At 43.7% G+C, this 22,604-nt stretch overlaps 1 protein-coding gene and 1 long non-coding RNA gene across 3 annotated transcripts in view; one reads left to right on the forward strand and one right to left on the reverse strand.

The window, feature by feature from the left end:
- The window catches only part of LOC125642670 (vascular endothelial growth factor receptor kdr-like), a 184,419-nt gene that overhangs the window by 74,955 nt on the left and 86,860 nt on the right, over positions 1-22,604 (forward strand). For both annotated transcript variants that reach the window (XM_048864348.2, XM_048864349.2), the window contains exons 4-9: positions 3,153-3,280; positions 8,784-8,946; positions 10,670-10,806; positions 12,577-12,757; positions 13,548-13,665; positions 16,491-16,666. In XM_048864348.2, the coding sequence (XP_048720305.2) occupies positions 3,153-3,280; positions 8,784-8,946; positions 10,670-10,806; positions 12,577-12,757; positions 13,548-13,665; positions 16,491-16,666 (903 nt within the window). The remainder of the gene's footprint in view (positions 1-3,152; positions 3,281-8,783; positions 8,947-10,669; positions 10,807-12,576; positions 12,758-13,547; positions 13,666-16,490; positions 16,667-22,604) is intronic.
- LOC142073230 (uncharacterized) overlaps positions 1-22,604 on the reverse strand; it is a 77,045-nt gene that overhangs the window by 26,441 nt on the left and 28,000 nt on the right. The window lies entirely within an intron of this gene.

Raw genomic sequence — 22,604 nt, forward strand, 5'->3', positions numbered from 1 at the left:
TTCATTGCTACAACCTATTGCTGTGCCATTCCATGGGAGATGACACTCCCATCAATATGAATACTAGAGTTAGGCCCTAGCCACGGAGTTCTGATCTGGCTTCAAATTTTCCCAATTTCTGCTAATGGTTTGGTTCAACCCAGTGTAGCGATAAGGGCCAGACAGAAAATTCAGATGTGTGCCTAAAACTTCCTTTATCCAGGATTTTGGTTCTAATTAACATCCCGTCCATAATATTTCCTTCGGCCCTCCCCTGCTCCAAAGCATGTATTTCCTTATAGACCAACACAAAGGAGGGAGCAATCAGTTCCATCATTGCCAGAGAACGGAAGCTGAAATGAAAGGACATAGTTTGAAATGAGAGATGTCATTCTGGCTTGAATTCTTTGCCTCCTATTTTGATCCCTCACATTAAATTCACTGTTGCTCAGGAAGTGTACAGACAGGGCTTTGAAGAGCTTGTGATCAGCTGTTTGTAGTTTCTCCCTGGACATTAATCCTGTGTTATTGGTCTTTGCACAGTGACCCAAGTGCCTTTTGTAAAGCATTGTCCATATACATTTGACCTTTTCGGGTACACACAAAAGTAGCCACATCGGCACATTCTCTGGTTCTGCGTCTAGGTAACCAAGTTGGACAGTACTCCTGAATCACTAGGCTTGCTACTGCTAGTCCAGCAAGTAAAAAACTTGAACTAAGTAAGCTACCAAAAAAAAACCAAAAATCCACTTTCCTATATAATGCTCCTCTCTCTCACGCACACACACACTTGTATTTTTAAGAGCTGAATTTTCTCTGATAGATGGAAGGAATCCTGGCTGCAGAGGAGAGCTGGTTATTATTTGAAGATTAGTTCCATAGATCAGTGGTAGCATTTGTGTTTTTTAGTGACATTCTTTAAGCAAAGAGCAATCACTTGAGCCAAGGAGTGAACAGTGATATTCCCAAATGAATTCGCAGTCATGGGGTAGAAAACCCAATCCAGGTGAGAAAATACAAGACAGTTCTGTGTTTTCTTTTGTCACCTGTATTGTGTTTTTGGAAGGAAAGGGCAACCCAAATCTCATTTCCTGTATACTCTGATGGTCATTAATGACCACCACCAAGCACCAGCAGAACTGAGCTTCTGGTTCTGATAAATATGACTAATATGCTGACCAGATTCACAGCAGTGAAATAATAGACATTCAGGGAACGTCTACACCAGAATAAAAGACCCACAGCATGGCCGCAGCTGGCTCAGGTCCACATCGGGGAACTGTCCAGCAAAACACCTCCTGAAAAAATACTACAACCTCAGCACTGAATGTGGCAGGTGGATACAAAGTCAAATAACAACCACACCAAGGACTCTACTATCTCTTTCCTGTTCTTTGGAAAACCTCTTTCTGCTGGAGGGTGGGAAGAGGCACCAAACTTTTATAAATAATGTTGCCATCTTGATTTGGTAATTATGCCCAAGACTATTTAATGTATTGGCACAGGACCATGGGGCACTGGGACAAGTTGTAGACAAATAGCATTTGTATTTCTGCAGACTAATTAGTGGTCTCTTTTACCTCTCCATAAAAGCATTTCATGTCTTTTGTGCATAAGGAGAAGAAAACAGAACCCTAGGATATAAAGGTAAACAAATTCCATGGTTCAGGACAGAAACCAATCACCTGAGTGGCTCAGGAAGGAATATTTTCCCTTTGTATAGTTCATTGGCCAACCGGCCAGGTGCACTATGGGTATTTTTATTGTCATCAGGTATTTGGCCACTGCTAAAGGCAGGACACCAGACTAAAGTGACCTGTGAGATAGTCCTTACAGATAATATTCATCCCAAACATAGCCCCATTTTAGGGTAGTTAAGCGTTCATTTGAATACAGATCCTAATTTCCTCTGGGCAAATTCATTATCCATAAATGTTCACAGAATGCTATGGCAGAATAACTTTCAGGCTGTGGGTTGTTCAAACCCTTCACTTGAGTTATTCACTATTCATTGTACATGGTAGTTATTATTTTGTGTGAAAGTAGCACTGAGAGGTGCCAACCAAGGATAGGGCCTCATGTTGCTATGCAATGTACATACACATAACAAAAAGTCCTCTGCCCCAAACAGCTTACAATTCATGTAAAGTGCGGTTGGCAAATAAGTCAGATGATTTAGTTTCTCCTACCTGATTGGTTCCTGAAACTTTTTAACAGGACAATAATAGACAGTGGATAAGCAATATCCTAATTTCAATACAAATTTTTCGATGAATCACCGTTTGTAATAAAATTCAGGAAATTTTAGGGATTCACAAACATTTTCATGACTCCCTGATGCTTATCTGAATACTCACAAATAATGAATAGTAAATCCCCATGAAATACAGCACACCAAACTCAGCAATTTTATTTGCTAAAACAGTCACAAATTTCATTTTTATTTTTACTATTCAGTCAGCTCCAATCTGATACATTATAGCAAACATAAAGGAAGCCCTACAGATCTGCGAGGTCAACTAACTTATCCCCTTCCCAGTGCAAAACAGATTCTTCTAGTCTGGTTTTAGATGTCTCTGGCATCAGGGCTTCCACCACTTCCCTATGGGGAGTATTCCACAGTCTTCCAGAGCTGTAGCTGATAGGGCTTTTCCATTCACAAAGTGAATTTGAAAAGCAGTGTGATACAAATAAATGGTTAGGTCAATACAGGAGTGCAATCCTCAGCAAAGCTTTCTGTTTATGATGATAATAATATAAACAGCTTTGAAGTTTGGACTAGGATAACACCTTCCATCCAAGGATCTCAAAGCACTTTTCATTAAGTGTCTCAGTATTCCTGTGAGTTAGGTCAGTATTTTTGCCCTCATTTTGCAGATCTGGAAAACTGAGGGACAGTGACATGTTCAAGGTCACATATCAAGTCTGTAAGAGACAGAATTAGAAGCAAGGAGCACTGATTTTTAGTCTTTGGCTGTAACCTCTAGACTACACTGCTTTCCATGAATAAGTAATACCGTAACAGGTGTAACTCCTCATGTTCCTAAGGAGGGCGGTGTGGGTGCATTATAAGATCCTACCTAAACAGAAGATTACTATGACAAGGTTGCAATGCCAATCATACCCAAGGGACAATTTTGCAAACCAATACCGTTCTGTTCTGTCTCCTGCAGACAACCAGAATCCATTTGTTCAGATTCACCCTGAATATCCCAAAGTGATATATGTATTGAATACTACTGAAGTGGTTGTCATACCCTGCCGCGTCACCTCACCAGATATCAAACCCAAGCTTCGACAGGTAAGTGGAAATTTCAGATTAACCCAACCCCTTAGAGATCTGGAGAGTCAAAGCCAGGTAAACAACTATAAAAAAGAGCTTGTGAAGGTGGGTGAGCTTTAGAGCAAAGGAAAGTGGGACTAGAACAGGGATGGGCAAACTACGGTCCGGGGGCCGCATCCGGCCCTTCAGACGTTTTAATCTGGCGCTCGAGCTCCCAAGAGGGAGCGGGGTCAGGGGCTTGCCCCGCTCTGCATGTGCTGTGGTTCCGTGTGGCTCCCCGAAGCAGCAGCATGTCCCCCTATGGCTCCTATGTGTAGGAGCAGCCAGGGGGCTCCACACACTGCCATTGCTCCAAGCGCCACCCCTGCAGCTCCCATTGGCCAGGAACCGTGAGCATTCATGGCCCGCCATACATTTTCCACACCCAGATGTGGCCCTCAGGCCAAAAAGTTTGCCCACCTGGACTAGAAGAATGGAAAAAGCCTCCAAAATCTACCTTAATCCTTCTTCACAGTGCTTTATTACTGACCCCCACATGTGGCCTTTGTTAGTGTTAGACTGAGTTTATGCAAATTATTTCCCCCAATTTATTTCTTGATGTTTCTAAATATGTTGGCAAAGACAGAGGACAAGATGCTAATTATTTTGGAAAGTAAAATATTCTGTGAAGAATTTGGCTCTGTCTTTCAGACGGAAAGCTAGCCAGTTTTGTAGCCTGGTACCTGCTCAGCACTCTTACACCTGTCTGTTCTATTTCACATTTTGCAGCAAAGTGCCAAACTCCGGTGTAAATTGGTGCAGCTTCCCCTGCCCTCACTAGAGTTTGTACCTGCTTATGCCAGGACTGCATTTGGTCCAAGGAGTCCAGAGCCAGTTTTGCCTATTAGAGAGGGCGATGAAAGGATTAAAGCCATAGAGCCTGATTCTCGCCCACTGAACTCAATCAAGGTGTCTTCATTGACTTCAGTAAGAGATAGCTGAAGCCCATGGAGAGGCAGAGCCAGGAATAGAGCTCCGGTCTCCTGGCTCCCTACCTTGTGCTCTAAATACTAGATCATGCTTCTTTCTATTTGCATGTTGGACTGAAGATGGAAACTGTCCTACCACCCCTGGAAGAGACACAGCATGAGAAGTGGCAATGCCATTTCCTTCACTCTGCCCTTGCCAATCTGCCTCAGCCTGTTCTGGAGAGTCCTCCTCTTGGCATAGGAAAGGAGCTAATTCTCCCTGCCAATGCAATCTTCTGCCTCTCTACTGGCAGTGCTGACAAGGGGGCCAGTAGCTACCAACTGGGCTGGTGGGTTTGGTGGTGCAAATGCCCAATCTCCAGGGAAAGTGCAGCTAAAATCTTTTTGCTGCATTAACTGCATTTTTTTTACAAGCCAAACATATAAATGTAGGGCCTAATCCTGTGACACAGTGAGCCCCTCCTGGGAGGTGCTGAACACCCTCCCCTCCTCTTGACTGCAGTATTGGGGATTGGTCCTGCTTTGAGCAGGGGGTTGGACTAGATGACCTCCGGAGGTCCCTTCCAACCCTGAGATTCTATGATAAGATTCTATGTCTCCCCCTCCCAGGAAGCAACCAGCACCTGAAATGATTGCCTGAGATGCCGCCCCTGCTTCCATTGAAGCCAGTGGCCAAACTCCAACTGACGTCGCTGTTTATGTACAATGGACAGGGGATAAAGTGAGGAGAAACGGGGTTGAGTGCATCTCCTCCTCCTCCACTTTCAGAATCCTGTTCCTTCCCCTGACTGGAATAAGCAGTGCTCGCCCATACCTTCCCCTCATCCTTAGTGGGGTCATTGAGAAAGTCCCCTCTTATTAAAGCATTAGAGGGCCAAATTTATCCCTGGAGTATCTCTGCTGACTTCACTGGACTTACCCCAAGGATGAACATAGCTCTATAAGCTTGGACCAAGCCCTGAAGTCCTTGGGTTTGAAGGGTTATCCCCCTGTTTACAAGGCATTATCCTTTCTCCACCTGGTGTTGAGTCAGTCTCTCCACCAGCCATTTCTCGGTACACAAGCAAATGTCCTTCATTTCCCTACAAGCTGATGATACCCATTTGGCAATGGAGATGAATGAAATCTCAGCACATTTCCCCTGTGAACTGTAAAGGAATCTGATCCAAGGATTTTCTGCTTTAACAGGCGGATGGGCGTGGGAGTGGAATTTATAGCCCAAAAGGAAGGTGGCAGTGGGTGAGGGAGACATCGCCGTCAGAGAGGATGCACCCACTTGTATAGGTGTGTTTACACCTAGAGAGCCTCTCATGCCATCCCAAACTTCCTTATATGGAAACCCCACTCGTTGTTTTCCCTTGCCTGGGAAATTCCTGCTGCTGTGTGGAGCCACAGTGGCTGCTTCCTGTGTAAAGAGGAAGCTTGGAGGGCAGGGGGAATAAAGTGACCAGACAAATTTAGAACATCCTTTCCCAGAATTAATCTCCAATAGGCAATACAGAGGAAAAATACTGAATGGAACCTTAACATGGGGTCAGCTCCTTTTTTTCTTTTCTTTTTTGGATAAATATATATTTTATGAAGAAATGTAATATGTGTGCACTGCTGTAAGGCGTCTCTTCAGTGGGGCTATTTTTTTCTTCTCTTCTTCTAGCCATCAAGCATACCTACCCTGAAACCATGAAATTCAGCTTTCTTACACTTTATTATTCTTGTAGCAAATGTACTTTTTCCATCATAAATTAAGTTCCTTAAATTACCATTATACTTTAAAATGATTGCACTCTCTCCTTTAAATATTTATGAGAAAGGGTGCAGTTTGCTAATACTAAACAGACCCTAGCTAACCACATCTCATCTGAGTCACGAAAATCCTAGGGCTGGACTTGCAATTTAAGCTTCTAACATGTATTTAATGCTGCATGACAGAGTTGACAGCTCTGAACGATCTATTTATCCACTGAACGGGTACCGCAAAAGCAGTGGCTTTTTTATTTTGCCACATACTGCTCTGCCCATGTGTCTCATTACGAACTTGGAGGAAACCCTCAGAGGGCAATTCCAGCCTCCATAGCCCATCCCAGTCATTGGCCTCTTTGTTGTAACTGCCAAGAAAGGTATCGATTAAGTGCTAGTTTTGAGAGTGCTATTTGTTAGATGGGCACCTGCATACCGAGAAGGCCACTGCGCAACGAACCATCTCTATATATCTAGACTGGATCTGAACCCCTGACTTCTGTGGAAGTCAAGATCTAATCCAAACTTCAGGTCTTAGTTCTAGCCCTATAAAAGTCCTGAATCCATACAGCAAATCTTAAACCACTTTAAGGAAGTTCAGATCCAGATCTGAAATCCATAATTCCTAGTGCTCTATTGTTCTACAAGGGATGACCTGTCTTATCCCACCTCCGCCTCCTAATTGCTACCGTGTAGTAACAACTCATTTGACTTTGTTCCGCTCCATAGTGAATATGAAAAGCCAGTGAACTAACGTGATGTCAGGCCAATCAGTGTCATAATTTCACCTCCAATATTACCAGCAACAGCTCCCAAAGTTGGGAGCTGGAATTCATTCCACGCAGGATCATTTCTCCCAAACACTGTTTAAATTGCATCTGTCATTCACACCACCCCAAATCATTCCTTGTTGGGTACAGAAGAGTGCAGCACAGTCATGAGAATAATAGCAGGACTAGTTATGTCACAAGTGATGTTCCCACTTGCTGTGCTGGCTCATGAAAATCCAAAACTTCCTTGGTGAAACTCTCCTCTTGATTTAGTTTTGAAAGGCACATTATAAACACTAGCACCTTTCTTTTCTCTGGGGGGTAGGCACATTGTTAGTTATTATGTGGCAACTGCAGGTGCTCTGTGGTCATCCCAAGCCTGTGTTATATTGTCATCTAGAGTTACTTTCTTTCCAGCCACCACTTCTGAACAGTCTCTGCTCTCAGAGGTGGAGATGGATTTAGCATTTGATATGTGGTCCAGTGGCTAGAGCTGGAGATTAAGGGTCTGGACTCCTGGTATCTGTTCCCAATTCTGTCAGAGACTCACTGTGTGATATTGAATAACTCCTTTAGCCATTCTGTGCCTCCATTTGCCAGCTGTAAAATGGGCAGGGATGGGTGAACCTCAGTGAGTGGCAGTCATTCCACCCACCCACCCACCTCACTATTAGTGTTTGATTTTCCATACCTAATTTTTTTCTACAATTTAAATCCAGAATTTTTCAAGGTCGATTTTTAAAAAATCACAAGGTTTTTTAGTTAATGGGGAGTCTGTACTGCATGTTATCCATAAAATACCAATCATCCCCCACCTAAAAATGGCTAGTCTGGCTCAAATGGATGCTGTACAGCATACAAAATCTACATATATAGTACATATACTCAGGTTTCCGAGTAGCAGCCGTGTTAGTCTGTATTCACAAAAAGAAAAGGAGGACTTGTGGCACCTTAGAGACTAACAAATTTATTTGAGCATAAGCTACAGCTCACTTCATCGGATGCACAAGTACTCCTTTTCTTTTTTAGTACATATACTGTATTTGTGTACAGTATTCATTAGATTTTCTTTATTTTTAATTAATATTTTCTTAAATTCTAAGGCCAGAAGGAACCATCATGATCATCTGGTCTGACCTCCTGCACCTTGCAAGCCACAGAACCTCAATCACCCACTCCTGTCACAGACCCCTAACCTCTGGCTGAGTTATTGAAGTCCTCAAATCATGATCTGAAGACTTCAACTTACAGAGAATCCACCATTTACTCTAGTTTAAACCAGCAAGTGCCTGTGTCCCATGCTGCAGAAGAAGGTGAAAACCCTCAGGTCTCTGCCAATCTGACCTGGGGGAAAATCCTTCCCAACCCTAAATATGGCGATCAGTTGAATGCTGAGCATGTGGGCAAGACCCACCAGCCAGACACCTGGAAAAGAATTCTCTGTAGTAATACAGAGCCCTCCCCATCTAGTGCCCCATCTCCAGCTGTTGCAGATTTTTGCTATTAGCAGACACAGGTGGGCCACATGCCATTGTAGGCAATCTCATCCCCTCGGTCCTCAGTCTCATTTAAGTGGAACAAAATCTTTGATAACATTCAACCTCCAATGGTTGGTATAGGTCCAGTTAGGCTCTAGTATACTCATCTCTAAAACTGCCTACTTCCCATCAGGTTTTTATGGTTAGCTCCAAAGTGCCTGAGTCACTTTAGAAAATGTAACCCCAAGTCTCCCTACAAGGTTGGCATTATTATCCTCATTATACAGATGGGGAAAGTGAGGCTCTAACAGATTAACCTGTTATTTGCCCAAGATCACACAAAGTCTGTAGTAGCCCAGAATATAACCCAGCTCTGTTCCTTAAACACAAGACTATCATTCCTGCCTTAGGGGCTTACTTGTTTGTACCTCTTGAGATTGCACCATTGATTCTGAATGGATTAAGTACGTATCTTGTCTCCAAAGAAGAGGAGGTATGGCTACTTCTCTCTCTGCTGTGTGAGCAAGGGGAAAATCTCAGCAGTCTCTATCTGCCTCTTCTTTTTCAGCTTCCTTCTTCTTCAGAGTTCAGCTACTGGAGGATGGTGTGGGACCCCAAGAGAGGATTTGTCATCCCCTCTCCTCCTTTCCACTTCTTCAAAGGCATACTCAAGTGTACAACCAAAGTAAACGGAATTGAGTCCTCATCCTACTACATGCCACAGAAAGTGGGTGAGTGACCCCTGTGTGCTGAGCAGTAACTGCTACTCAATGGAACAGAAACCATTCTAGTGCTTAGCTAAGCCTTGTGGTTATTATTCCTTGGTTAGCCTAGTTCCAAGATAACTCTTGGGGTTTATAGCTAGTATGTATTAGCGATGAGTCAAAACTGGAACATTTTATGCACACCCACCTTCCCCTTTGAGCTTTGGTGGTTCAGATCAAATAGAACTTGGATCTGATCCACCCCTGGTTTTGAAAAATTGCCCAGTTTAGAGATGGGACAGAACTGAAATATTTTCCTCAAATCCCACCAAAGCTTTGTTGGTTTGGATAAAGTGGAACCTACATTCAAATAACCACTGCTTTGGGATTTGCAAATCCAAGCAGTGGCCTTGTCTGCCCATTTCTGGTATTTGTGGAACTTACAAGATCATGATATAAACTCTCATGTAAATGCTCATTTGCAAACTTCACGGTTTTTGTTTGGTTTCTCTTGGCACTTTACCACAACGTCTCCATTGTGTTTCGAGATGGGCTCCAGCTGCAGAAGTCAACTCTGGATTTTGAACACTGAGGTGTTTGGGACTGAGGCTTTGTTTGAGCCCATTTCGAATAATGTGCTCCTTGTTTTGTGTATATTTTCTTCACCTCCTCATAAATTTTAAATTTTACTAGGCAGGGTTCGCTGTGACTTCATTTCCACTAGGTCATGGTAGCCTTCTCAACAACTAGCATTTAAAATAACAGGCAAGGAAATTTGTATGGCAGCCAGATGGAGGTTCTGGATAGCTCTTTTTACAGTGCTTAGAGTAATTATTTCCTACATATGACACAAAATCAAAGAAGGTCATCGGTCCCACCTCTTAAGGGCCAATATAGGATCCACCCCTATTCCCTATAATAGGGAAGCACCCTGACCTAGTGGATGGTGCACTAGACTGGACTCAGGAGTTCTATTCCCTGCTCTTCCAGTGGCCTGCTATGTGACCGTGCGCAAGTCACTTGCCATCTCTGTACCTCAGTTTCCCCAACTATAAAATGGGGATGATAATGGTACTGACTGCCTTTGCAAAGTGCCATGTAAGAACTAGGTAGTAGCCTTACTATCTTACTGATCTCAAGAGTGTGCTAGATACTTCACACCGTCAATAAAAGGACCTGATCCCTACCCCAAGGTGTTTAACAAGCTAACATCAGACCAAGATTTTAACAATTGAGTAGGGGCTTAGGAGTGCCCGGTGTGGAGGGCAGCTGGTTTTCAGAGGGCGGGTGCTCAGCACTTTGTGAAAATCAGGCCCCTTTCTAGTATCCCCAAACTGAGGCGCTCAACAGTACTAGTCATTTTTGAAAATTGCAGCCAAGACAGGGACTAAGAAAGGACGGACGAGGACGATATCAGTGTGATTATGTGGCCAGTGATCGAGGGCTGGAGCCCGAATGCAGGAGTAAAGAAGATTTTACGTCCAGAAGGGCACATACTCCGATCATCCTATCCGGCCTCCTGCATAACCCAGACAATAGACCAATGAGATTAACGTCCCTACATCAGTGATCTCATTTTCAAAAGTGCCTGAGTGCCCAGCAGCTCCCACGGAGGTCATTAGCAGGCTAATGTCCTGCCCTCCTCAGAGGAGGAGCAAGATCTTGAGGAAGGATTTGAAATTTGGGTCTCCTCTTAAATTCAGCTGAAGTAGATTGGGGGGAAGTCTTACCTTTGTTCCTTTCATTTCAGAGGGCAGAATACAGAACCTGGCTCTGAAAGCAAACCCCAGAAAGCTGCTGGTTGGAGATACCCTCAGCCTGGAATGCAGCGCAGAGACCTTTTTCAATGGACGGATTGAATTTGAATGGCAGTGCCCTGGGGGGAGAGTGAGTAGCTGACAATTTAAGGCTGTCTCTGGTTGCATCAGGGTAGTCGACTGTATGGATATGAAAGTTCTGTTCTTATGGTTTAGTAAGGCCTAATTTTGCTTTCATTTGTCGTTCTTAAGACAAGCAATGGGAGAGGCCCACATGACTGTCTTTTCAGTTTGGATGAGCTGAAAACTTAGGATGCTTATGGGAACTCTCTGAGCCTCTTGCTCTGGCAAAATTGGGCTGCAAATCTCCTAACTGGATTTTTGCAGCATCACCAGGCATTTTTCATTCTGCAGGGAAAGAATAGCCTTTCCCACATCACTTCATCCCGCCGTATGATCCTCGCTGACAATGGGGAATCGAGCAGCCGCAGATGTGGCAGACTGTCTGTCTGACCATCCAGCTATCCATAAATCTAGGCATTTGTTCACTGTGTAAAAATTCATCAAAAACAAAACGGCCTTTCTCAAGCCTCACTAAAAATTTGGTTCAAGTTCTAAGTGAGGATTCAGGCTCTGCTAATGGAGTGTAGGGCAGGGGGGTCATTTGGGGTTTGACCCCTCACAGCATACAGAGCACTTCCTGCAAGGTGCTAAGCCCCTTCAACACCCTCTTGGGAATCACAGGAGTGAAGCCCACATAGTATCAAGTCTTGTTCAGGGTTGGTTCATTCATCCCTAATTAAACCTCTCCTCTTGTTAGCTGCTGAGCGCCCTGCATTCTCATTTAAGTCACTGGCAGCAGCATGTGGATTGAGCCCTAAAACGAACAGCTCTTAAAATTAGGGTAAATACATATTTCTAAGAAGCAGCAATTCTAAAAGTTCTCCTTGTGGAGAAAGAGCCCCAAGATCAGTATCCCAATTCAATACAATTTAAAAAATATTCCATTTCTGTCCTGTGTAAACCCCTAAATTTGATTATTTCTGGGCTTCTGCAGGCTTGCACAGCAAACAAGAATGTTCCATGTTATCTAATGACTTGGGACCCCTCAAAAGGTTCTTGGCAAAACTCATGAAAGAATTTTTTTTAAAAAAAGACAAGAAAAGAAAAATAACAAAAACTACAGCCTGGGTGGGAAATACCTGTAGAATTTTATCAGGATGAAACCAGTGTGGTTCTACTGAATTTTCTCTTTGAAATCTGTAGAATGAAATAGAAGTTGATCTTCTTTCTATTGTCTTTCTTTGAACCATCTGCTCGAGTTCTATGTAGGAGGTGTACAGATCCCTATTAAATATTATAGGGTCAAAATTTCTATTGAAATTTGCAGTTCTGTATCATGTTCTAAAGGGCTTTTCCATTGGGATGTGGTTACTAAATAGATCTTTTACTATTTAAGGTATTATTTTTTCTTCCCCAGACAGACTGATACTGACTAAGAATTAAATGTACACTACAGCTGGGAGTCCCAAAATAACACAGATGAAATCCTGGCCCCACAGAAGTCAATGGGAGTTTTGCCATTGATTTCAACAGGGTCAGGATATTAGCCCCTGATTGGTTCTGTTCTTGTGGTACGTCCACTAATTTACCCACTTGCGTGGTACTAGTGAAGAGTTACTTGATTTCATTAGTTTGTAGGTCTATGGACATTAAAAGCTCCATGAAAAGGTCTGTCTGCTGTGACTTCTTGTGTATTATTAGTAATCTACTCTCTGGGGGGAAAGTGTAAATGTTTCAGCCTAGGTCTTTGGAGTATATATCTCTTAACTGAAGGGTATTTGAAACAGAATAAGCAAAAAGTTGACCCTTTTCTTTTTTTCTTTCTTCTGTCATCCAGGATCATAAGCCTATACCAATTTTGAACAAAAGTCAGTCAGTGTATAAAGGCTTCAGTAATCTGACCATCCAGAACATTACCATGGAAGACAGTGGCTTGTACGTATGCAGAGTAGTCAACGTAACAGGACTGGAGACCAATGTAATGGTACTGAAGGCCAATGTTACAATCACAGTATACAGTAAGTTCTGTATCTAAATCAGAATAGTGTCTGGGAAGCAGGACTGTTAAGGAGATGGACATATTTATTATGTAGGTGTCCATTAGCAATGACACCAGCTAGGATACAGTCACAAGAGTGGCCTATCAATCCTCATGCTTTAGGACATAAACCAGTGGTGGGCAACCTGCAGCCCGGGGTTCCGCACGTTGCCCACGAGAGTAATCCGCTGGCAGGCCACCAGACAGTTTGTTTACATTTGCACGGCTGCCCACAACTCCCAGTGGCCGCGGTTCACTGTTCCCGGCCAATAGGAGCTATGGGAAGCAGCTGCTCAAATGAGCACCTCTGAAATGCTCAAATGAGCACATCTGAAATGCTGAGCACCTCTGAAAGTCTGGCCCCCATTGTGGGTGCTCTGCCCTTGAAAATCTGGCCCTTTGAGGTGAAAACATCAACTTTTGCCAAGGGACACCCCAGTTACTGCAAATATTTCCTGTTCCATGGATAACGTGGGTTATCATCAGATACCACTGTGTAGTAGCTGTTGGCAGTGGTTGATTTTTAAATGGCCACCACTGCCACTAGAACCAAAATGTGCAGCGAGAGCCTGTCTCTAGTTCTGGTACAGAACAGATACAGCTACGGCTGAAGCTTACTGGCAGCTTGTCATTCCATTCGATTGTCTGTAGCTTCTCCTGATCTATCATGCTGAAACCCATTCCAGAGCATATTGTATTTAGGGCTGTGGGTATTTATAGCCTGACAAGACTCTTCCATTGTGTGACTTTTTTTAAAATATTTGTTTCAGACAAAGCTTTCCTGAGAGTTTCCTATAAGAAAGGACCCTACTATGAGGGGATAGCAGGACACAAGTTACTGAAACTAGCTGTGAAGGTGGATGCCTTTCCCCGCCCCACTGTTACCTGGTGAGCATCATCAGCCTCTTGTGCAGGATCAGGAAAATGTGATCTTCTGAAAGGGATAAGAAAAGATATACCTGCCACTTTCTTCAGACATGGCAGACAACGTAGAGGGGTGGCCTTTTGACTAAATTGCTGGTCTAGGAAACAATGAAATCTGGGTTCTGTTGTCAGCACTGCCACAGACTCATTGTGTGATATGATCTTGGGCAAGTCACTTCACCCCTCAGTTTCTGCACTGACAGCCTGGGGATAACGATACATCCCTACCCCATAGCAGAAATGCGAGGATCTGCTCAGTCATGTGCAAAGGGAAAAGTACAAGAGAGCGTTGTCAGTGTTACCATTAGCAGAGCTGATCTTAAAAGGAGCCAGTGCCTCCCAGAAAGCTGTGAGAAACATTCTCTGCATGACAACGTCTGCCTCTTCAGCTCATTTATGACTCAGGACATTCTCCTGAAAGTGGATCTATCTGCTCCTGCCACTGCTTCCCCATCTGAAGTCCTAATCCATGTGGGAATACTTTCTGCAGCTGCCAGCTGCAGAGGGTTAGGACTTTGGCTGCAGGTGGGGAGTCAGGACCAGATCATCTCTGAGGATCCTGTTTTTTAGGCAGTAATAAATAAATAAATAATGAAGCAAGGGGCATGCAGGAAATACTGATCTATCCACAGAATCATCCCAAATCCACAATTTGCTGTGCATATTGCAACACTTGCACTGCATATTTGTTATGCTCATCAGAGGGTTAGTTGTCTACCCAATAGAATAGAGCTCAAATGTTTCTAGACTGCTTCATGAAATCATAGATGCTGGAAGGGCAAAAGACCTATTAGACCTTCCTCTGTCAATGAAGAAAAGTCCTTTATGGCCAGTGATGCAATAGATGAACTTAATTATGGCCTTTGTTCCCCCTATGTATTCAGTTAAGTGACTCAAGCAATATCATCTGATGGATCCACAGAACTCCACCATGTCTCTCCTCAATCCACCAATGCCAAAAGTGTGGTATCCATCACAACCCTACACACACACACAGAGCAAACAAAGGGGAATCATGCCAAATCCTATGGGCCAATCAAAGGCACTAACACATCACTATTTAATACAAGATGCAGCACTTCAACAACCATAGGAGGCACTAACTTCCACCATCTCCCCTTTGACTTCTTTCTCCCCTCTCTCTCCCCTTCCTCTCTGCCTCTTCTTATGGCGAGGGGAAATGTTGGCCAAGACCACCAGCATTCTATCCCCTATTCCATTGCCTAGAAACCAGACAGCTGCTCAAAAGCATGCTCAGATCTGTGAAAGCCTTCTGCCACACTCAGCGTACCTTGCCATGATGCTGTGGTGAGTTGGCACCTCCACAATGCATTTTTTGTTGGCCAACAAGAAGTGCTGAGTCCAAATGACTCAGTGGCAGGATTGGCAGACAGAAGGGGGAGTAGGTACTGTTTGGGGTTTGGTTTTGTTTTTAAATAGTAAAGTTGTATGAAATTCCATTAGGTTCAATTCAAATCATAAGAGAAATTAGCCAGCTGTTGCTGGGGGTGTTTTTTAAAGAGCTGGGGATATTTTATGGGATGAAGTGGGGACTTTCCCCTTTTCTTTCTACAGCAATGATCATACTTCATGCAGAGGTTGAGAAAGGAAATTGCCGTATTTGGGAGTAGTCTGAGACCACCAACATTGTCTGCCCTGTGTGTTCTATGCTGCAGCAGTGAGATGTTGATGTTGGAGTCCTCTTTAGTGCAGTTGTTTAAATTACTGTCCAGGAGACTTTCAAAACTCTCAGACTGAACACAGTCACATTTCTCCAGCTGGAGTCCCTGAGAAGTTCATCAGCCTGACCTGTGGGTTGTAGTGTCTTGCCCATCAAATATTTGAAGTCCAAAAGCATCCAAACAACATCACCTGCTACTTGCAGGTGGTTTTATCTATGAACTAGAGGAACCTTATTCAGATTCTTCTACCCCACTCTTTGTTGATGAAGGTTCAAGATGACAAATGCTCCCTGGGAGGAAACAGAGATGTTCAGAATATTTGTCCAAACAGAATAAAAAACGTCCCCTGCATGTACACAGCCAAATTTTCAAAGTGGCCTCAGTCACCTTTAAATTGATTGTAAGCTCCTGTGGCACAGACTTTGGATGTTTCCAGTGCTGTAAAGGGCCATGCACACTCATTGCAATAATGAGTAATAATAATAACAACAATTAATTATAATCTGTTCCCTTAATTCGCTTGCTCCAAAACTGGTGGCCCAAGCTTTTGCAAATCCACAATTTGCTGTGCATATTGCAACACTTGCACTGCATATTTGTTATGCTCATCAGAGGGTTAGTTGTCTACCCAATTTCCACATGCAGATGTTGTTGGCATGTGTCCATCTCAGTTTAAAGCACCTAGAAACTTGCTTGTGCAATGTTGGACACACACTTTTGAGTATGTGGCCCAGGATTTGTGTGTTCAAGTGGTGCTCTCAATACAGAGGCCAGTTACTTTCATCACAGAGAGTCCTTGAATGGGCAGCCTTCTGATCATCTCCTTTCACTGTTGCTGGCTAAAATATGGAAAACAAAGAAGCCAATGTATTCCCATCAATTTGGCGAGGATGGGTAAGGGGAGTGCATGTACGGTTGTTGTTTTTTTCAGTGCAAGCACTGATGGCCCAGTGGGATTCCCTACAGATATTCCCATAGGACAGCAATAACAATGTACCTAGTTAAATCTGAATTTGGATAATGGCCAGCCCCTCTGCTGTGTACTAGGGCTTGCCTGCATGCAGTGCTGACAGTCTTCGTTTGAACTTCCCTCACTCTTCAAAACAGGTATAAAGATGGCAAGCCAATCAAGGAGAACCACACTTGCTATGTACCAGATCCAATGAAGTACAAGCTGGGCATAAGGGATTTGAGACCAGAGCATGCTGGGAACTACACCATAGTCCTGAGCAACACTAAACATGGCCTACATGAGAACCTCACCATCCAGCTGGTAGTGACAGGTAAGCACCTGATGTTTCCAAATAATTCTGTTGCTCTCTCTCATTTCACTCACGATGCCATTTTGCTCGCCAGGCCAAGTGGGAACATTGAGCAGCCTTTGACATTTCTCTGTTTAATTGATATGATGTCAGACTCAGAGAGCACCAACATAGGCTGCCCAGGGTTTTCAGAGTTCAGACTGGGGCAAGGCAGTACCGCTGGATAAGGGCTGATGAGACTTCCTCAGAAGTGGGAAGTTGAGGGTTGCCCTGTTGCAAAAGCAACAATGAATTCCAGGCCTGTGAGTCCCCTCTAAAGATGATTTTGTGCTCCTGAAGGGTTTTCCCAGGGATTATCTTGAAGTATGTGGGAGTGGAGAACACATGCCACATAAACTCTGTAGTTTTATGAGGTACTGATCAGTGCATGCATGGACAGCGGCAGTTCATTCAAGAACCAATTCAATCTAAAAGGGAATGCCAATAGGTTCCAGTCCACACTGCCCTAAGACAGTGGGGTGCACTTTTAGAACAGGGTCTGACATTCCAGATTGCTCTGGTCGCTCTAGAAAAATGTATATGTAACAAATAATACACAGTGCCTGGTCATCTTGTATTAAAATGTATCTTGCATCACCATCACAGGCTGCTATGTAACACACATTACAGAATGTCAGATAATGGATGGTCACCATATATCACGGTCTTTGGTTGTGGATCTTCACCCTACAGAGAATTCACATTGCAGAGTGTCTGGCCATAGATGGTCACCCTGTACTGGACACACTCAAGACATGCTCCATGACACTCCATGGCTATCTATGCTTAATGCAATTAACACACATGCCAGAATAGCGAGGTGACAAGTAAGATGTGTCAAGTTAAGCCTGGGTCACATAAAGCCGATTAGTTGCCAATGAACCATTACATCTAAGGCACAGAGAGTGCAGGATCTTTTCCCTCTCTCTGTGATCACTACTGTGGCACTGTGTAGAGAAAAGCAATAGTTTGAAAGTGAACAAAGGAAAATGTAGGCTTAATATTGGGGGGAAGGAAATTCCTAAAAAGTGAACTCTGTTAGCCTGGGGACTAGTTTCCCAAGAGAAGTACCAGAAGCTCCATCCCTTGGGATATTGCAGACTAGCCTGGACAAAGCAGTGGAGAACAGCCTGTAAGGAGCAGAAAAGGCCCACATTGGTAGGAGCAGAGGAACTAGCTGAGCTCCTCTGTCTCAGATGTCTATTAATCATCCTTCTCTAGAAATACTTCACAAGTCTGCATTTTCTTTATTGTCCTTTATCTAGCAGGAACATTTGAGAGACAGATTCATTTTCAAGAGAGTCCCGGGAAAGCGGAAGCAAGCTATTTGCATTGACGGGGGTTTTGAGACAGATGAAGAGATAGATACATGAATCACATTTATTAATCTCCATCTCTTGGGAGGTGGAAAAAAGGGGCCATGTTATCCCACTGTGCATCCACTGCCTTGCCACCTCATTTCTATGCCATTTAGCTTGGTGGAAGAGAGAGACTGAATCACGAAGGAAAATAGGAGTTTAGTGAAAGTTAGCTCGGCTTTCTTTTGTGCTTCCTGAGTTTCAGTCAGGCTGTAACAAAGAAAAAGTTACTGAGGCTGGTTTATTTTCTTTTCAATAGTGAATGCTTTTCCCCCTTCCCTTTATTCTCTCTACACCAAAAAATATTCCACTATTGTGTGGCATGTGCGCTGCTACGCCCCACAACTTCCAGTCATTGTGCATTTCTTATTTCACCTTTCACACAGGAGTATTGCCTGATAAGTAGGGAAAGGAATAAAGAGACACTAAGGATAAAATCCTGACCCCCATTGATATCAATGGCAAAACTCCCATTGTATTCAGTGGGGCCACAATTTCACCATAAGTCTTGGTCCCCAAAAATATGTAGCCTACTCTATTCCAATCCTTCACTAAAATATATATGATAGAGAACAATCCTGCACTAGCAAAGGGATGAAGTAGATGTCTTGGTAGGTCTTTTCCAGTCTGATTTCTGTGATTTTTATTCTTCCTCTACTGAACGGTTATTTGGAGCACATCGTTCGTGAGTTGATCCCAGTTGCTGTTTGTTGGTAGAGCAGTGTGACTGGATAATTTTCAGCTTAGCGGTTATTCTTGCAGTATTCATTCTGAGTGTGTGCTACGTTGGTTACTCTTCATGTCTGACTGGTCATCTTGGTCACATGGTATGGTTTCTCCTGTCTGGCTGGATGATACATTTTAAACTGGAAAAGATTGCATCAAGAACAATGAATACTGTTGCCGCTGCCTGTCTCCTTGCTTGCATGCGGAAAAGGGTGTTCAGATGAAGAACAGTCATTCCCCCAACATTTATACAAACAAAAGTCTGTGTGAACGACTGCTCATGGGTAGCCAGCAAAAGATGTTATTGCAGGATACAGCCATCTATGGCTATTAGCTGTTTTACACATATTTTCATCTTTGTGTGTTATGCACAAGTACACTGTATATACACACACACACAGAGCCTTATGTGCATTTTTAGCCTTTGTCAGAGATCAACACAACAGAAGGCATTAATCAGGAATAATTATTGCAGTGCAAAAATGCCATTAATCATGATACAGCAAGTCCAAAAGCTCCAGGAATATTGCGGATTGGTAAAGTGCAGACTGATGTTTCATGTACAAGCAAGGAGGGAAAACAGCAGGTGTTTCTTTTTTGGTAACAAAAGATCATCCCACAGATGAAGAATGTTCACAGAAAAGTATCTGGCAAAGAGCACAATTGTTTTTAATATGGCAGCTGCAAGTAGTGAGGAAACTACCCTTGCTATGGATATGACTTACACAAAACTCCCATCAAATCATCCCTGCCTTTGCCGGTCCCCACGGTCTAGGATTCGTGGCCTCATGCACTTACACAGCACACTTTAACTAAAGTATTGAATTAAGGGGGCAGATTATTTTGGCCAACCTTACATGGGTATATGTAGATCAAAAAAGAACATTTTTGATCTTGAATTAACTGACCTGACTCTCATTTTCAGTTAGAATGTAGGGTCCATTCCATTGTCAGACCTGGGCATTTGCAACTCATTCGCCAAAAATATTAAACACAGGGGTTTTGTTAGCTAGAATCTTTACTAAGCAGTATTTTAAACTCCTAAATAAATCACCTGACTCCTTAGTGCTAATCATTAGCATCAGCATCAAATTATAAGTTCACTACCTTCCAAATAGGATAAATTGCTGAGAGTTTCAGTAGATATTTATATGTTGGGCCTTCCACCCAGTAGGATGCCAAAAACTCTATGGCACTTTATACAGGAAATGGATCCCCTGGCCCAGGATGGACTCACAGCTGCCTCTGAGCTGGAAATAGCAATGTTTAGGGAACGGAGATTTATTTCTCCAATTGGAACTGCAGGCAGAATGTCATTACTGGAGCTGGAATTTGAACACAGGGATTAACACACTCTTCATCAGAAATCTCTCTGGATTTGTAGTGAACACAATGATCAGGGCCTCAGTTTTACATCCCCTCTGAGAGATGGCATCTTCAGCAATGCAGCATCATGCTGGGGTGCTGATTTTGTACCATCTCAGTGGGAAGAATGCCTACCTTTTCCTGCAGGCTGTCTTTGGAGGTGTGGTCTATACACTTATACTGCAGCAATCAGAATAGCTAGGGCATAATGTGCACACAGAGAGAGGAGCACAACCATATCAAGTACAACATCACCAGCCATTTCCCCCCGAGTCTGACGTGGCCATAGAATCCACAACTGGCAAGAGAGAAGCAGAGCTACAGGTCAGGCATCAGCTCACCACAAGCTGGCAAAATCAGATTGTGCATTGTAATTCCCACTACGTCTAACTACCCATGACAGATGTTGATGGGAACCAGGCTGACTGAATGCAAAAACTCCACACCCGAAAACAAGCAATTGTTGACTGGCCTGTTGATGAATGACCAATAGGATCCCACTACCACTCAAGAAATGCCCCTTTAAGAAGTGACTCCCTCCTTAGCCTATGCCACTAGCCACCCATTTTCCCACCACCCCTGGAGGCAGATGGAATTTAATCTCCCAGGAGCACACACACCCCTTGCCGGGTCTCATTGGTTCAGGGTAGGACTCTTGAGTCTCCAGGAGGTAGCTGATCACATTTCCAGAGTGTTCCTTCTTTACATATTTACACATCAAATACTGTCCAAGAAGCGGCGGGTTGCTGTGATTTTGTTTTGTTTGATTAAATTCTTATTGCAAGCCAAAGCTTCAAGAGAATAATGTCCCGAAGAATTTGGAGGGGAGGGAGCAAGGGAAAAGGGTGATCCTAGCAAACAGCTGGCGGCTGCAAGTCCGAGCCAGCCAAGAATGAAAAATGGGGGGGGGAGGAGGGGGAAAGGTATTCTAGGCTAGACTACAAAGCAAAGTGGGGGGAGGGGAGATCGATTTATGGTCAAGCCGGCTGCATTTCATTCTCACGCTCGCACAAATAATCTGGATTTATCAGGCTTCTTGCTGAGCCCTTTATGCCACATGCAGAAGCCTCTTACCATCATATTTTGAGGGCAGATTGTACTGGAAACATTAGGTTAACTCACAAAATGGGAGAAATAACTTCCATTATCTTGCCTCTCCCCTATCCCACTCTCATCTGACTCCTTTCCTAAACTCCCTCTAGTGTTTCCTAGCAGATATTGCATCCGCTCAGTGTGGCGCCGTTCACTTGGAATTAGCTTTATTGTACAGTCCTTGATCCCGCCAGCCTTGGTGCGGTGCCTAGCAGGGAAGGCAGATTGGAGGCTGTGTCAGAGAGCAAGATGAGGCACTTGAAATAGCCCCTCAACACTCAGTAGTAGTAATTCTCAGGCTCCTTACGCACCCACTCCCCAGGGTGAAATGAGGCCGGGATGGGAGTGGGTGAAGAGTGCACACGTGCACAGACATTGGCTTACATGTGATCCTTGTTGTGCTAATGAAGTGTTCAGCTATGCACTGCTGTGTTAGACTTTGCTCCCGGCACTAGGCAGGTGCAGCGTGGCAATGGTGCCTAGCATTCTCATTCATGCATGAATTGGTTCCCTGTTCCACTCATAACTTCTATGCCTTATACTTATAAACTTAAGCACCTGCATAAAGGCCAATGAACTCAGGCTGGGTTAGACCACGGTGTATAATATCCTCCCAGGCTAGGTATTTGCATAAAATAAATGACATTCCTCCAAGTAAAAAGACAGGACCCCATCCTAACCACAAGCCCCATAGGCAAAAGCCTAGGGAAAGAGACGAGTCTTCATCAGGCCGTGAAGATCAGCCAATTCAAGTTGTATCAGACCACGGGGGGAAGAGAAGTCCAGTGTGATAGGCCTCATCCAAAGCTCCATTTAGTCAATGGAAAGACTCCCACTGACTTTAGTTAGCTCTGAATCAGGTCATAGGTGCGTGGGTGTGGATCTCCCACTGAAGTCACTCTAAGTTTTGACATTGTAGTACTGCTGTAAGGGGCCCCTGGAAAACACACACTTCCTTGATATTATTACTACATCCCAAGTGAAGCCTGAATTAGGAGAACAAAGACAAACATGTGAAAGCAGGAGCCTCTAAAATGAAACAATATCTATCCATCCATCCATCTCTTCATCTGTGTGACTAATACATCCCTCACCTTAGCATCTGGATTGCCAAAAAAGCCATCTCTTTGCTATCACTTTGGAGGAGCAGCTGTCCAGGCAAAGCTGAAACAGAAATGATTGTTTTCCATCATCTGGGCCAGCTAAGCAAACTAGAAATACAAACTACAAAAATAGAGGGGCCCCATTGTTTCTGATGAAATCCTGTCCAAGCCCAGAGCATGTGGATTGGGTTGCATCCCTTTCCTCCTCCGTATTCTCTGTATTGCTTAATTGGGTGTGGGCCATGGTAGAAGGGATGCTTGCTTTAGAATAGTAAC

Source organism: Caretta caretta, chromosome 9 (genome assembly GCF_965140235.1).
Source record: "Caretta caretta isolate rCarCar2 chromosome 9, rCarCar1.hap1, whole genome shotgun sequence".
NCBI lineage: Eukaryota > Metazoa > Chordata > Testudines > Cheloniidae > Caretta > Caretta caretta.